Source organism: Ornithorhynchus anatinus, chromosome 7 (assembly GCF_004115215.2).
Source record: "Ornithorhynchus anatinus isolate Pmale09 chromosome 7, mOrnAna1.pri.v4, whole genome shotgun sequence".
NCBI lineage: Eukaryota > Metazoa > Chordata > Mammalia > Monotremata > Ornithorhynchidae > Ornithorhynchus > Ornithorhynchus anatinus.
In genome coordinates this window covers 25,916,577-25,933,767 of record NC_041734.1, presented here as the reverse complement: position 1 = coordinate 25,933,767, position 17,191 = coordinate 25,916,577, and the positions used below count along the sequence as shown (strand labels likewise).

General features: G+C 51.3%; 1 protein-coding gene and 1 non-coding gene across 2 annotated transcripts in view; one reads left to right on the top strand and one right to left on the bottom strand.

The window, feature by feature from the left end:
* Nucleotides 1-17,191, bottom strand: part of UNC80 (unc-80 homolog, NALCN channel complex subunit) — a 253,218-nt gene that overhangs the window by 24,390 nt on the left and 211,637 nt on the right. The window contains 4 exon segments of the mRNA XM_039912541.1: nucleotides 3,107-3,163; nucleotides 6,631-6,769; nucleotides 10,686-10,865; nucleotides 12,035-12,200. Coding sequence (XP_039768475.1) covers nucleotides 3,107-3,163; nucleotides 6,631-6,769; nucleotides 10,686-10,865; nucleotides 12,035-12,200 — 542 coding nt within the window.
* LOC114813644 lies at nucleotides 7,696-7,833 on the top strand. The gene has a single exon (XR_003761361.1). It is a non-coding gene; the product is annotated as a small nucleolar RNA SNORA7 (small nucleolar RNA).

Sequence of the window (17,191 nt, the reverse complement as noted above, 5' to 3'; positions counted from 1 at the left end):
AACTAGTTGCTTGGCATAGTATTCTGCGCATTGGAGGTGCTCAGTAAAGTGCTCTGCACCCAGCTGGCACTCAGTACAGTGCTCTGCACAGTGTGAGACTCGATATAATCCTCTGCAACCAGGAGACTCTTGTTACAGTGCTCTGCACATAGTAGGCAAATTCTGATGATGGTGAAAAGTGAAAAGCTTCCGTTACCGATTTGTATATTCCAAGCACTTAGTACAGTGCTCTGCACATATTAAGTGCTCAATAAATACTATTGAATGAATGAATGGAATGGTTCTGGCATAATCTTGTTTTACCAGGAAAAATGTTCACTTTCCCCATTGACACCTTTTGGGGAACAAAATCAAGTGTTCCTCTGAGTCCTAGCGTTTGGACAGAATTGTGGCTCAGTTGCAGTAAATGCAATTGAATCTCAGTGCACATTCTTGGCCACATTCTTGTTATGGTGCTGGGCTAACATTGTCTTCAGACAGGAATGGCCTCTGTGGGTTATGTATGGGGGGTGGGGAGGAAAAAGAGGGGTACAAAGCCATTGGTCCCTTAATCGTCCTTCCTCTTTTCCCCAGCCCTGACTGACACTCCTCCCTCACGCCCCCTTCCCACCCTTCCTTGTCAATGGTCCTCCAGAGGGATACAGTTGCCCTGGGCGGCAAGAGAGAGGCCTCCCCGTCCCACCATGCCCTATGAGGTGGTCACTGTCCAGAATCTCACCGGCTGGGTGGGCGTGGGGGACACCCAGGGTTCAGGGTCATTGCCTTCACCTAAGGAGAGCTGAGTTCAGGGTCATTGCCTTCACCTAAGGACAGCTGACACCAGAAATGGAAACGCACCATTCTCTGCTGGTGGCCATGACCACCAGCGGCAGAGTGGCCCAAATCCAACTCTCATGTCTTCTTTCCAGGACAAATATCCTTTGCCCATCCTTCCCAGACCTCCGCTTTCCTGTTCATTCCCATGGGTCTGCCCAAAAATCTGTTCATTCAAACCCTTCATAGGGGTTCATGACTATTCAAGCCTAAGAGACATCCACCAGCTGCCAGTCTCCAAATGTGTTCTGGGACAATACCTAATGTCTCTTTCATACATCCCCTTTCTCCCACCTCCCTGGGCCTCCTTTGTTCTGCCCTCCTCCTCTCCAGGGAGTGAGCCCAGCCTCTCAAGGGTCCCTATTAGACCCACGGTCCAGGGACAGTCAAATGAAGCATGACAGAGGTGATGTATAGTTGATTAAATTGCTCTTAAAGCAGCTCTTTGACTGTATTTAGGCCCCTGTCCTATTTTCTTTCCATTTTGCTGCCTAACCCCTTGTACTTCTGCATATTTACTAGCAGGCCAGCTTTACTACTTAGAGTAGATCTGCACCACAGAAGGTCTCATGGAGAAAATAACACCATTACCAGCATCACGGAGGAGATGATAAAGTCCTCTGGGAACATCTCCTTTCTTAGAAACCCACATCACAGAACAGGCCAAATGCTCCTCTCTCCACTTCCTCCTCCAGATAGCATGAAGCACAAGATATTCTATGTCCTTTTTACAACAAAAGTGGATGTGCTCTCCACTAGAGGGACACATTCCTGAAATGAAAAGCCATTTCCCACTTTCCATTTCTCACTTGGCTCTCCAACCAGTTCTGACCTCCTGGGCTGCCTCCCCTTGACTGACCCCTGATGAAAGCCAAGGCTTCCTGAGTCCCAGATCTAACCACAGGCTTAATTTGGGAGGAAATCCATGCAGCCCTTGAAATCAAAACTCATTGTATCAGCAGGCCTGCTGAGCCCCCGGGGGAGACGCGTCTGTTGTCTCCAAGAACTGGGGATTTGGGTCCAAGTCATCTCGAGAAACAATCATTCCCACCGTCCTGAGAGCTCCTGGCCATCAGGGGAATGTCTCCCTGGCTCCGCCCACATCCTCAGTCCCCAGCAAGAAGACTCTGGCCTGGAAAAGGCAAAGGTCGGCAATGACCCCCGTGGGCTGCCTCAGTGATGGGGCCGAAGCGGACCGGCACTCCCAAAAGACTGGACTCCCCACTTTTTGGCAGTCGCGAGAGCAAGAGCTGAACAAATGACAGAAATAACTTCACAAAGACTCCTCTCAACATTTCCTCATCTTTGATGATGAGGAGGTTGTCCTCCAGTGGGAAGCCCCGGTGCTGGCAGAAGCCACGATATGCGGGTGGTGCCCTTGGAGCGGAAAGCACAGAGGAGCCGGGACGGGGAGGGCATGATGGATTCTCCCTCACCAGGATCTTTTGATAGTGTTCAGTGATCATAGGACACGGGAAGGTGGAGTGACATGGCTCACCTTGGCATTAAAAGTGCAGTGTTCCTTTCTGAACCCCCAAACCAAATCTTTTAAGAATATGGAAATAGCTTCTGGACAGGCCTGACCTTTTCACACCTCCAGGAATGGTTGCCAGTTGATGCCAGGACCAGGGTGGCAGGCGGTATTCAGGCTCAAAGCCTCTGGGAAAGAGCCTGAAGACTCCCACAGGGAATGGGGTAGATAGAGGAGAGGGAGTTATGTCAACAAATGGCTTATCCCTTCCTGTTGGAGGGTGAATGAGACCCTGACAGGAAAGCTTTGCCATAAATCATCTCACCAGTACCTTCCTAACTCCAGAGAGTCACGGGGCAGGGCAGGGCAGGGAACCGAGATGACCCTGAAGATTGGTGGTGGAAAGCAGAGCAGGAGGGTGGCCATATGCATTTGAGTCCCCTGCCGAATGGGCCTTGGGTCAAAGGGTCACTGGATCACAGCCGGTCACTGGGCCAGTGATGTTGTTCCCAGGGGTGGACTGGAGCAAGTAACTGAAGGCAGGGTTTCTGTGGAAACTCAAGAAAGGGTCGCTACACCTCTTGACTTGCAGGTCATATGGATAAATAGGCATCGGGGGACTGGGATTCAAGGTGGTACAGAGTGGGAAGAGGGGAGAAGGTAGGAAAGAGGGAGAGAGAGACAGAGAAAGAGAGAGAAAGAGCATGTGACTGGGAGGGCAGAGGAGGAGTGGGAGACAGAGATGGGGAGGAGAGGAGGAAGGATTCCCCACCGCCCCCCTGCCCGCACAGACACGACAGACAGGAAGCATTGACACAGTACCTAGAGAGGCTGCCCTCAGCCGCCAGGCCCTGGGAGTCATCGAGGACATTGGGTTCACTGCAGGAGGGGTAGGGATATGGAGCATTTAGGGAAAGAAAATGCAAAAAGCATGCGATTTTCTGTTTACAAGAAACCAAAAAAATAAAAAATAAAAATCAAGGAACAAGGAAGGAAAAGAAGGCAGATCAACCTTTCAGCCTTGTAGTGGCTCATGGGGGCACAGGACAGAGAGGGTGAAGAGAGTAGGAGGAGCAGGCGGGGACACCGCCGACACCAGTGAAGGAGCAACCCATCCGGTAGGCGGTGTTCGGCAGAGTGAAAGCCGGGTCCATCTGGGCACTCTCTGTAGTTTTCCATGCGGGAATTCTGGAGACTCTCCTGCTAGGATCTACCTTTCCCATTTGCCCTATTTACGTGCAGGTTCACCGAGGAGGCAGCCTTCCTCCCCTCCGGCTTTGGGGGTTCTCTGACCCGGGGACTTGAGGAACTTACCGTGAACCCTCGGCCACAACCTCCAGTCTGAGACTCGAGAGGGAGAAGACCTCCCCCAAACTCCCTCCCACCTTGGGCTGACCTTCCAGTGCAGGTGTGAGTAAGCAGGGGAACAGGTCCTAGAAAACCTCAACCATTCTTGACACCCACCCCTTCCCAGTTGGTGTGTGTGTGTGTCTGAGTGCTCTGTGGAACCCCCAATGGCCCACACGACAAGATGGAAATTTGCCAGCCCTGCTGGCTGGGGGAGGATGGCACGGCGGCTCAGTGGTTCATTGGATGAAGTCGCTTTAAACCTCCGCAAGTGTTGCTCCACCTCCTGGTCCAGAGTCTCGGAAAAATGTGCCCAATGTCTCCAGGATCCAGAGCTGAATCCAAGGCCCTGCTGCGTTCTCCTGCCCAGGCCAACTGCTCAGAGCCTCGTCTAACACTTTAACCTGCCAGCTGCCCTGGTCACACCCAGAATTGGAAAAGCTCCCATGGCTCACTCAAACCTTCAGGCCAGGCATTCCCTCCCTGTTCTCCCAGAGGGGCAGCTGGCGGAGAGCAGAGGCCGCCATGGGCTTGGAGAAAGGAGAAGCCGTTTCAGGAGTCTCTGCCAAACCATCATCTGGGATTGCCTTAGGATTGCAGTTGGAGTGTGTGCGTGTGTGTGCGCATGTGTGTGTGAGATCTGAGCGGGGAGGAGGGAGTATCCAATCTCCCACCCTAGGTGGGACGGGCAGCAGGGGGTGGGCAAGGTGGTACATGGGAATTTTGTCTGGAAAAACTGGGGAAAACACAAGAAAGAATGTGCGTCCAAATGGAAAGAGCACAGGCCTCAGAGACAGGAGACCTGGATTCTAACCCCAACTCTGTCACTTGCCTTCTGTGTGACCTTCGGCAAGTCACTTCACTTCTTCGTGCCTCAGTTTCCTCATCTGTAAAAACAGGGATGAGACCTGTCCTCCATTCCCCCTTAGACTGTGAGCTGTAGGTGGGACAGGAAGTGAGTCTGATCTGATTATTTTGTACCTACCCCAGGGCTTAACACAGTGCTTGGCACATAGGAAACGCTTGACAAATGCTGCAGTTATTATTTCTATTATTAGGACAGTAACCATGTCTGATCTGCTTATCTTGAGTCTACCCAAGTGCTTAATACAGTGCTTAGCACATAATAAGTGCTCAACAAACATCACGTTTATGAACTGCCCTGAATGTGGCCCTCGCCATAGATCTCTGGGACCCTGAAAAATCCTGCCATTCCTCACTCATGACACCTTCATTGCAAAACCTGGTTCCTATTCAATTCTGGAACACCAGCAGTGCCGATCACTCTTCCGTTCCCAGCTCCAGAGGCCCATAAGTAAATTAATAATAACAACTATGCTACTGTGAAAAAAGTGAGTCCTGAAACCACACCTTAGTCTCGCTGCTGCTTTGCCATTTCCCTTCTTGACTCCTCCTGGTGGGGGGGAGGTGGGCTGTAGGGGGCTGCAGGCTACTTGTCCAATGTCAGAGAGGTCCAATTCTCCTCTTTGAGGATGACAACAGGAGTCTGTTGCAGAGTGACCTCTTGCCCTAAGCTTTGTGTCATTCAAAGAGAGCAGAGTTCCCTGCCCTCCCCCGAGCAACACCTCTGAGGACAGCAATGTACCGAAAAGGCTGCTGAGGCTTCTGAACCCCAGTGAACGGGTCGATCAATGGCCAGTGGACCAGTCACAGTGCAGCATTATGGTCTGGGCCCCGGTCTCGCACTTTTCACATTGGGAGAGTGTCTGGTCTCTGCCTGGGCCCAGGGGCCCCGGCCACGTGTGGAGGGCTACTCTTTTTCTGTCTTCCCTTCCTCCCCCTTTTCCCTCCCCTGTCTTGATGTAGCGGGCAGGGCAGCTGTTCCACTGCTGGTGCCCAAGAGGGGTGAAGATGGAGAGGGCCGGAGGCGAGGCCTGCAGATACCGGCCTCCAGAAAAGTGAGATTCCTCTGGTTGCATTATTTCCTGATGAGGAATACCCATAATTCACCTGCCATTCCAGGCCTGCTGTTTTTCCTTGACTGCTGCTGTCTCCCTAACCTGGCTCCTACTTCCCCTTCATCCTACTGAGCTGATTCTTGATTTGGCACATGCTTTGGGACCTGGGAGTCAAATCCCCACAAACCATAGTCCTGCTGGGGTCGCAGACTGTTCTAAGGAAAGGCGGTGCCTGCCACAGGGGCCCTGACTCGACCAAACAGCTCTCAGACTCCACCATGGCTCGGAAACAAGGAAACCAAGAGACCTGGCCAATTCTTGAAAGGGCCGGCCTCCGTTCCTACCACCCAAACGCCCAGCCCCTCCGAGCCAGAGGCTGCGACCACAGAAGAGAGCTTCTGCTGCCCAGGGCCTGCTTTTCTGGCCCAGGGGATTGCATTTTGTGTCTTCCTCTGCCCGGGGAAGCCCTTGCTAGGCAGGATGGTACATCTGCAAGCCCCCGGTGGACATTGCTCAGTCCCACCTCCTGCGAATGGGAACTCTGTGTTTGGATCACTGAGCAGTGGGCCATCATACTTCCCAAAGCCATAAATATCAAAAATTGAGGGTGGAGTGGCTGAGCCCGGAATGAATGGGCTTGCTGGAAAGGTTGGGGCAGGGACTACTTGGGACACCCCTGTTCAGAGGTTCGTGGCCAAAGGGCTGCCATTTTATCTTGTCTGTGATAGGCAGGACACCCAAGGAATGGGTTCTCCAGAAATCCTCTCAGGCCGGAGTGGTGCTCTCTGAAGAGAAGCCAAGCCTTCTGGGCTTCCAGCTGTACCCAGTTGGGCCTGTGGCCACATCCCAGGTGAAGGGGTCCTGGGAAGGTGCTGGGTGGACTCAGCTTGCCAGTGGTCTTGGCTCAGGAAGGGAATGCTGGGCGGGGGGGTGGCGACGGAGCTGTCAGCACGGTGTCCCTCCAGGTTTGGTCTTCCCACCCGGCTCCCCCGGCCCTGCCCCTAAGGACTCCCCACAGAAACCCTTGGGCAGCCCTTGGGGGCCACAGGAAATGGATCCCCAGGACCCAGGGCTCTTTACCTTTGGCTGGGGACCATGCCCACCTCTGCCTGAGGCGCAGACATGCTGGAAACGTGGCTGGAGAACCGCCGCCGCCCCACGGAGCTCAGGAGGAAAGCTTCCTGCTCACTTACCACGCTGGGCACGCTCACGGACTCATCTGCAAGGCAAGTAGGGCAGAGTAGCCAGCAGGGAAGCAGAGAAGTAGAGGGGCCTAGTGGAAAGAGCACGGGCCCCGGAATCAGGGGACCTGAGTTCTAATCCCGGCCTTGCCACTTCCCTGCTGGGCAAGTCACTTTACTTCTCTGTGCTTCATTTTCCTCATCTGTAAAATAGGAATTAAATTCCTGTTCTCCCTCCCACCTTAGACTGTGAACCTCATGCTACCACAGTGCTTGGCACATAGTCAGCACTTAACACATACAACAATCGTTACTATTAGGGGACTGCATTGGATTATGAACTGAACGCCCGCCAACCCTCCACTCCCTGCTTGTTCAAGGCCCAGTTTCCTCTCTGGTTCCAGACTTGACACAGTCTGGGGGTGGGACCTCTCTCCCTGTGACAGGAGCTCAACTGTACTGGTGTGGGAAGGTGAAGCAGCGTGGCTTACGGGAAAGAGCACGGGCTTGGAAGTCAGAGGATGTGGGTTCTAATCCTGGCTCTGACACTTGTCTGTTTTGTGACCTTGGGCAAGCTGCTTAACTTCTCTGTGCCGCAGTTACCTCATCTGTAAAATGGGGATTAGGACTGTGAACCCCAGGTGGGACGTGATTACCTTCTATCTACCCCAGCTCTTAGAGCTGTGTTTGGCACATAGTAAGTGCTTAACAAATACCATAATTATTATTATTAACGGGCAGGAGGAGAGAGGCATTTTGTAGTTCAGAGAGCCACCTCTTAACTTGATTCCCTGGCAGCCTGGGCACAGAGGCATTTTGAGGCCGTCAGGTTGTCTGCTTTGCCTAGTAACTGGAACTCAAAGGACTGCTCTTCCCTCTACACTGCAGGGTAGCAAATGGCTCTCCATTCTCCTCCCTTTGGGCAGGGGACAGTGGGGAGTACAGATTTGCTCTGCTGTAACTTCCCCTCTCAGGGTTGCACCTGGAGAGTTTCCAGTACTCTGCCAGTCTTGGATACAGGAGGGAGAGTCAAGCAGAGACCTGTCCATTCCATTCCTAGCTTGGCCAGTGGCTAGAGAGTGGAAAGCAATCTGCTACAAGTCACATCTCACCCATGCTGGGGAGCAGCGGCAGGGGAGAGAGTCGAGACTTGAGTTTACGGCGCAGGAAGCAGCAATGAAAAGCCACTTCCATACTCTTACCAAGAAAACTCTGTGGATCCACTACCGGAATGATTACAGATGGAGAGTGGGGCTTTCTGTGGGAGATTTCTGTGGTATCGCTATGGGTCGGAAATGACTAGACGGCGTATGACAAGACCGCCCCCTTCCAAGGACTTAGTACAGTGCTCAAGTCACAAGGAAGAGCTTAGTAAATACCATCGATCGACTGACAAATTGAGTGGCTGAAATTCAGGTTCTCCCGGCCTAGGCATGACGGCCCCAACTTGGGCAAGAGAACTTTGAGGGCAGATGCCTTTCAGATCTCGGGATTGTTCAAAATGGACTTGACAGCAGGGGAAGTACTTGGGGGAACTTGGGTGGCAGAAAGATTCCTGTAACGTAAAATTCTGACCTAAAATGCTCCTTTCCTCAGCTACTGTAAATCCAGGAGGCTTTTATACACCTTCGGGGTGTTTTGTGATTTTAGGATAGCTTCTGACATGGCAGAGGAGCAATGGGGAGGGATGGTTACTGTCTACCAATGTTCCTACCAACTCTATTGTATTATACTCCACTGAGCACTTAGTACAGCACTCTACACCCAGAAAGCGCTCAATAAATACCAATCATGGATTGACTAATGGACCTGGATTCTAACCCTGGCCCCTGTCGTCATATATTTGCCTGTTGTATTATTGTGGGTAAGTTCTCTTAAATGACTTACTCTGGGTAAGTCAGAGGTTGTGGGTTCTAATCCTGACTCTGTCATTTATCAGCTGTGTGACTTTGGGCAAGTCACTTAACTTCTCTTTATCTCAGTTACCTCATCTGAAAAACGGGGATTAAGACTGTGAGCCTCACGTGGGACAAACTGATTACCTGGTATCTACCCCAGCACTTGGAAGAGGGCTTGGAACATAATAAGGGCTTAATGAATACCATTATCATTATTAATAATAACTTGTCTGTGCCTCAGTTTCCTCATTTGTTCAGTAAAATGGGAATTAAATACCTGTTCTCTCTCCCTTTTAGACTGAGTCCAAGTGCAGACTTATCTTACATCTACCCAATTCTCAGTTCAGTACTTGGTACATAGAAAGCACCTAACAAATATAACAATTATTGTCATTATTTATAAGCATTATAAGCAGCATGGCCTAGTGGAAAGAGCACGGGAAAGGGAGTCAGGAGACTGGGGTACTAATCCCAGCTTCACCACTTGCTGGTACTGTGACCATGGACAGGTCACTTATCTTCTCTGGAAGCAGCATGGCTCAGTGGAAAGAGCATGGGCTCGGGAGTCGGAGGTCATGTGTTCTAATCCCGGCTCTGCCACTTGTCAGCTGTGTGACTTTGGGCAAGCTTCACTTCTCTGTGCCTCAGTTACCTCGTCTGTAAAATGGGGACTAAGACTGTGACCCCCTGTGGGACAACCCGATCACCTTGTATCCTCCCCCAGTGCTTAGAATGGTGCTTTGCACATAGTAAGTGCTTAACAAATACCAGTATTATTATCATTATTATCATTCTCTAGGCTTCAGTTTCCTCATCTGTAAAATGAAGATGAAATATCAGTTCTCTCTCTCTCTCCTTCTTAGGCGGTGAGCCCAAGTGGGACAGGAACTGTGTCTGATCTGATTATATTGCTTCATTCAATAGTATTTATTGAGCGCTTACAATGTGCAGAGCACTGTACTAAGCACTTGGAATGTACAATTCGGCAACAGATTGAGACTATCCCTGCCCAATGACGGGTTCATACTATTATAGAGCTTGGCACATAGACAGTGCTTAATAAATACCATCAATATAGGTGAAATTCTCCATATATGGGACAAAAGAAATATTCAGTAATGATTACACCATTTCCCCCTGCTTTGTTTTCAGCTTTTACCATTTCTTTCCCCCCTTTGGAGTATGGACACCAACTCTTGCCCCTCTTAAAAATAATGTCCATCTTTCTTGGCTCTGTGGGAAAGAATCAGGCTTCTCCCTTGGCTCCTTTCCTGCCCCCAACTGCAGCCCTACAGGGAAAGAAGCATGGAAAGAGCATGGGCCTGGGAGTGTAAGGACTTGGGTTCCATTCCCAGCTTAGCCACGTGCTTGCTGTGTGACCTTGAGCACGCCACAACTTCTCTGTGCCTCAGTTACCTCATCTGTAAAATGGGAATTAAGACTGTGAGTCCCATGAGGGACACGAACTGAGTGCAGCCCAATTTTCTTGCATCTACCCCAGAAATCAGTACACAGTACATGCTTAACAGTTGTGATTAAAAAAAGAAAAATCCTACTTCCTTGAGGCACCTGTCTCCAGTTGTCTGCTTTCATCCACTTCCCGGCTCAGCCGGGCACACTGGAGGATTGGCAGGTGAAGGAAAAGAAGGAGAAACTCCAACCTGAAAAAACTTGCCTCTTGGTAGTGGCTCTGGTAAGAGGTTTGACACGGGAGGAGCTGTAGACTCTAAGCTCCCTGTGGGGAAGGATCACATCTACCAACTCTGTTGTACTGTTCTTCCCTGAAAGCTTAATACAGTGCTCTGCACACAGTAAGTGCTCAATGAATACCATCGATTGATTGCTTGAATCCACGGACCACACCGATCCCAGATGTTGGCCCTGGACCCTAGATATTTGTGCCCAGCCCAGCTCTAAGAGCCTGCAGAACTGGGGAAGGCTTTCTGGGAAGAGAGCAGCCTTGTCCCTGTCCCGGGACGCTCCTTCCTTTCCTCCCTTTCTCCCTTCTTCCTCTCCTCCCTCCCTCCCTACCCCCAGGCCCCAGGAAAATGCCTACTCTCTTCATCCTCCTCATCTGTTCTGCTCAGCGTGTCCTGGGAAGCTTGCTGGGACAGCTCACTGTCCTGCTCCCAGACGGTGCCGGTGCCTGTGTTGGAGCGGGACATGGTGGCCAGGCTCAGGCGGTAAGCGGAAGTGGAGGTGCCCACGGTGCTGATAGACGTCTTCCCTTGGTAGGCTGCAGGGTGGAAAAGATCATGGGAAACAAGTCCATTCGGCCACCATAGAGATCAAGCGTCCATCAGGTGCAGGAAGGGGTCTCACCCTCTCTCCTTCCCTCCGGGGCAGTGAGGAGAGGGGGAGCTGGTGGGACTGGGAGGATGAATGGCAGGGAAAGTAGAGATGGTGATGAAGGAAGAAATTCAGGCCATTCCAAATTCCCCAATAGGCAGCCTGACAAATGCCCCCTGGCCTAGCCGGAAGCAATGGATCTTTTAGCCCGCCCTCCAAGTTGTCTTCTAACAGACAACGCATCTCACATTTTTCTACTCAGATGATGGGTGAGCTTACAGTGTTTCCATTCATAGCTGGCCTATTTTACTTAAAAATTGAACATCTGAGTCATGGAACTAGGGATAGGCTGGAAGGGCTAGGCCCGATGGGAGGCAGGGTGTGACCTCGGGCAAAGAGCACAGGCCTGGGAGTCAGGAGATCCGGCTTCCGGTTCCAGCTTTTCTACTGCCCTGCTGTGTGACCTAGGGTAAGTCACAACCTCTCTGGACCTCAGTTTCCTGCTTGCTCCCTCTACCCCTTAGACCCTGTGTGGGACAAGCTGACGGTAGCGGTAGCCTTTAACTACTGCAGCAGCCAGCACAGCGCATTAGCCCATCTTAAGATCTTTGTGAGTACAAACAATTATTAATGACCATCACTTGGGCTTTCTTGGATGGTCTCATTTAGTAAAGGCAAAAGGAACAATGGGGATTTAAACTTTCTGCCCGCAGGCAATGACCTCGCTCTGGAGGCGGGAACCATTTTTTCTCATGGGCTACCCTCCAGGCTTGGACCAACCAGAAGAGACCACCAGCCCAAGATAGCCGGCCCTCTGAGAGACCCAATCAAACGATCAGAAATGGAGAGTGGGCCTCTTCCTTTAGGGCCTGGTCCCTGGGGCTGAGGTTCACTCAGAGTCAGCAGCTTTGGCTGGGCGCTTACTGGACTAGCACTGGTCCTCCCAACGAGAGCCTCTGGACACTCCTCATCATCTGGGCTGCTTTTCCTGGCCTAAAGCCCCCTTGCCACCCCCTGCAGGCTGGCGGGCTCGTAGAGACGGGCAGGGTGGTGGGACGGTCGTTCGGGGTAGTTGGGGCTGTGGGGGGACCCCTTGGGCCGGCAGGGCACCTGTACCTGAGCCGCTGTGGACGGCCTCCTTCAGGATCTTGAGCTCGCTGTTGAACTCGGAGATGAGAGAGCTCTTGCAGAGGGGGCGGGGGATGAAACGGCGCTCCAGCTGATCGGCGATATGCTGGCGGGCAGACAGCTCCTCGTGGTTCTCGGCTGGCTGGGCCAGAAGCTGAAGTCACAGCGGAAGATCCCTGAACTGCCTGGAGCGGGGGGCCACCATGGCCGCTTGCCCTTCCCAGTCCTGCCCCCCAGGGGGCAGTGCCAAATCTGGGGCCCTGGGATGTCCCAGGCAGCAGAAGCTTGGTCCTCCCCCTTCTGGCCTGCTCCAGCCCCCAGTCCAGCTCCCCCATTGCCTGTGCCCAGCCCTGGCAGAGGGAAAACCAAAATGGGGAGGCGGGTCTGGAGCAGCTGTCTCTCAGCCCAATGGTTAGAACTTCCCTGATTGGACAGGGGGCAAGGAGGGTTTGAATAAATGTATGCAGTTTTGGGAGAGAGTGAGGGGTACAACAACCATGCAGGGCTGAGGGGGTCCTCCAGGAGGGAAAAGAAACAAAAAGTTTGTCTCTAGGGGCCTCCCAACTCTCTGCGGAAATCTCCTCCTTCAAATCTGTGGAAAAAGACATCTCCCCTCCTAGAAGCAGTATAGCTTACTGAAAAGAGCATGGATCGGGGAATCAGAGGACCTGGGTTCTAATCCCCGCTCTGACACTTGCCTGCCACATGACCTTGGGCAAGTCACTTACCTTCTCAGTTTCCTCATCTGTAAAATGATGAACCTAGACCTAGACCGTGAACGCTTTATGGGACAGGGACTGTGCCCAACTTGAAAACCTGTACCTATCCCAAGGCTTAGAACAGTGCTTGGCATATAGTAATCACTTAACACATACCCTAATTATTTCTGAAGCCCTCCTGAAGCTTACCTCATCCTGGTGGGCCCCATTAACCTGCTTCTTGACACTCCTGAAGTTACACTTGTCATTTCTCTAATGTTCACATTCTCCATTTGCTCAATGTCCTCCCATCTGCATTTGTTTATTCATATTCCCAGACTTTTGTTATTCCCAGTTGTACTCCTGTTTCCACTATTTGTAAATAAACTATGTCTCCCCATCTCCTTCATGAGTTTGTAAGTTCTCTGAGGGCAGGGACTACCTATTATTTCCATTGTACACTACCAGTCACTTAATACAATACTCAGAACACAGGAGGCACAGTAGAGGAGCAGTACGAACTAGTGGAAAGAGAATGAACCTGGGAGTCAGATGACCTGGGTTCTAATTCTGATTCTGCCATTTACCTGCTACGTGACATTGGGCAAGTCATTTAAAAGCATGGCACAGTGGATAGAGCATGGGCCTGGGAGTCAGAAGGTCATGGGTTCTAATCCCAGCTCCACCATATGTCTGTTGTGTGACCTTGGACAAGTAACTTCACATCTCTGGGCCTCGGTTACCTCATCTGTAAAATGGGGATTTAATGCCTGCTTTCCCTCCAACTTAGACTATAGCCCCATGTGGGACAGGGATTGTGTCCAACCTGGTTAACTTGTAGCTAACCTAGTGTTTAAACAGGTGCTTAACACATAGTAAGGGCCTAACAAATACAATTAATAATAATGATAATAATAATAACCATAATGATAATAATAACAAAATAGGCATCCAGCACAAAGCTCTGCACACAATCAGTGCTTCATAAAGGCGACTAAGAGGCTGATGGCCTGACTGATCGACTGACAGATGAGCTGACAGAGGGGCTAATATTCAGGCTCTTGGTTAGAAAGGGAAGAAAGAGGTGCAGGGCCAATCAGCCTGGGGGTTTCCATGATAGTGGAACTGACTAAGCAATCGTTAAGGGCAGCTGATTTTAAAATCCAATAGCCCATTATGGATCCTCCTCAGATGGACCTCAATTCTGCTAAAACGGGAGAAGTAGTGGAGGAGGGGAAAGGAAGAATGGAAATGGGGAGGGGGAGGAGAGAGGGCGGAGGGAAGGCGGGGAGATTGGGGGAGAGACTCTGCTCAGGGGCATAAGGCCAGGGAGGAGAATTTGGTAGAAGAATGGGTGATAGGTTGGGGATGGGGAAGGGGAGGAGAATCTGCTTGGGGAGAAAATGGAGCAAGGGGGAGCAGCGTCCTGGTCCTGGATGTATGCCTCTGCATGTGGCCAGCAGTAGCAGGGTCTAGCAAAAAGAGCCTGGGACTGGGAGTCAGGAGACATGGGCTTTGACCTTGGCTCCGCTATTTGCCTCCTGTGAGATCTTGGGCAGGCCACTTCACTTCACAGCTCAGTTTCCTGATCTGTAAAGTGAGGATTTGATATCTGTCCTCCCTCTTACTTAGACTGTGAGATCTATGTAGGAAAGGGGACGGTGTCTGAGTTGATTACCTCGTATCTATCTACCCCAGCAAAGTACCTGGCACAAAGTCAATACTTCATATTTTCTTTTTTGTGGTGGTAAGCATGGCAGCGAGGGTGGGGGGGGGCTGGAACCCACCCCTGGGCCCCGCCAACCTCCCCGGATCAGGGTGCAGCCACCAGCATCTACGCCTCTCTGGGTCTACCAAGACCCTGCCAGTCGCCACTGCCACCTCTGGGGGTACAGAGAGGGAACGGGGGAAAGTGGACGAGTATCCGCTCGCACCCAGGAGGCAAAAACAAAGGCGCTTGCTGGGTGAGCATCTAGTTTGGAGAAGAGATGGGCAGAGCCATTGCTGAGTTGCTGTGTGTGTGTGTGTGTGTGTGTGTGTGTGTGCGCGCATATGTCCAGCAGCAGAGTGGTCTAGCAAAAAGACCACTGAAAGGCAGTCGGTCAATTTGAATGAACCCTTCCCAGCCATGCTGGCTTATTAAGTGCAGCGGCGAGCTGAGATATGGGTCACCCATGGAAAGATGAGGACATGTTGGCAGCTAGAATGCAATCAATCCAGGGCATTTACTGAGTGCTTACTCTGGGCAGAACACTCTATTAAATGTTTGGGCTCTCTCATTTACCCCACATATCCAATCTGTCACCAATGCCTGCCAGTCTCACCTTTACAATATAGCCAAGATCCGCCCTTCCGTCTCCATCCAAACGGCTATCGTACTGGTACAAGCTCCCATAATACCCCGGCTGGATTATTTTGTCAGCCTTCTCTCTGACCTCCCTTCCTCCTGTCTCTCCCCACTCCAGTCTATTCTTCATTCTGCTGCCTGGATTATATTCCTGCAGAAATGCTCTGGGCATGTCATTCTCCTCCTTAAAAACCTCCAGTGGTTGCTCATCAACCTTCACGCAAAACAAAAACTCCTCACTCTGGGCTTCAAGGCTCTCCATCACCTTGTCCCCTCCTACCTCACCTCCCTTCTCTCTTTCTACTGCCCACCCCACATGCTTCACTCCTCTGCCACTCACCTCCTCCCCGTCCCCCGTTCATGCCTATCCCGCCGTCGACCTCTGGCCCACGTCCAACCGCTGTCCTGGAATTCCCTCCCTCCACACCTCTGCCAAACTAACTCTTCCCCACTTCAAAGCCCTACTGAGAGCTCTCCTCCTCCAAGAGGCCTTCCCAGACTAAGCTTCCCCTTTTCCCTCTGCTCCCTCTGTTCCCTCTCTGTTCCCCCTCCACCCTCTGCTCCCTCCCCCTTCTCCCCCTTCACCTCCCCTCAGCTAAGCCCCTTTTCCCTCTGCTCCTCCCCCTCTCACTTCCCGTCCCCTCAGCACTGTACTCATTTGTATATATTTTTATTATCCTATTTATTTTGTTAATGAGGTGTACAACCCCTTGATTCTATTTATCGTGATTATGTTGTCCTGTTTTTGTCCATCTGTCTCCCCCGATTAGACTGTGAGCCTGTCACTGGGCAGGGATTGTCTCTATCTGTTGCTGAATTGTATATTCCAAGTGCTTAGTACAGTGCTCTGCACATAGTAAGTGCTCAATAAATACTATTGAATGAATGAATGAATTAGTAGACATGATTCCTGCCCTCAAGAAGTTTACAGAATGGACTGAACTAAGCATTTGGGAAGTACAATAGATCTCCTTTAGGGATGGGATCGTATATACTAGTTATTATACTCTTCCAAGCACTTATTAGAGGGCTCTATTCACATAATAGGTGCTCAGGGCATTCAATTAATAGCATAATAGGGTGGAAGTAAAGGAGAGGGAATGGGGGTGGGGCTGTGAGAGAGAATGAGAGAGAGCAGGACAGAGAGAGATAGAGACCAGGAAGGGGGAAGAGGAGAAAGAGACGATCTCTGTCGATCAGGTCTGGTGCAAAGTCTGGAAGAGTTGGAGGTGGTGGAGGTGGTGGTGGGAGAGGTGAGTGTCAATGGGGATGGGCTGCCCAGGAGCCCATCCTTCCTGGAAGCAAGGTGATGAGGAAATCCCAAGATGCCCTTGGAAAAGAGCTAGGACCACCCTCCCACCCCAGCCCTACCTGGAAATCTAGGAGATCTTTGGTGTGTGATTTATGATGCATGTTTGAGAGGGCAATTTCTATAGAGTGAAGGGAATGGAAGCTCATATTGTAGGGAGTCAGGAACTTGAGGCAGAGGGTGAAGGCAAGTTGCTCAAGGAGTTTGGAGAGGATTGGTAGGAGGGGCATGGGGCAATAACTGAAGGGAGCCGTGGGGTCAAGAGAGGTGTTTTTTTAGGATGGGGAGACATGGGCATATTTGAAAGCAGTGGGGGGATCTGCAGGGCTAGGTGACCACCCCCTGCATGTCTGTACCTGTGTGTGTCTGTTTGGGGGAAGGGAAGGAGGAGGGACAAGGACTCCTTTTTCTGATGTTGCTGACCCTTGCCCCTCCTTTCTTCTCTCCCCAACTGCCATCTTCAACTGTTGGCTCTCCCGTGGCTTCTTCCCCACTGCTTCTCTCTCTCATTCCACCCATATATTCAATCCATCACTAAATCCTGTCAGTTCAACCTTCACAACTTTGCTAAAATCTGCCCTTTCCTCTCCATCCAAACTGCTGCCATGCTATTCCAAGCACTTATCCTATCCCGCATTGATTACTGTATCAGCCTTCTTGCTGACCTCCCAGCCTCCTGTCTCTCCCTACTCCAGTCCATACTTCACTCTGCTGGTTGGATCATTTTTCTACAAAAACCATCGGGACACATTTCCCCTCTCCTCAAGAATCTCCAGTGGTTTCCCATCCAT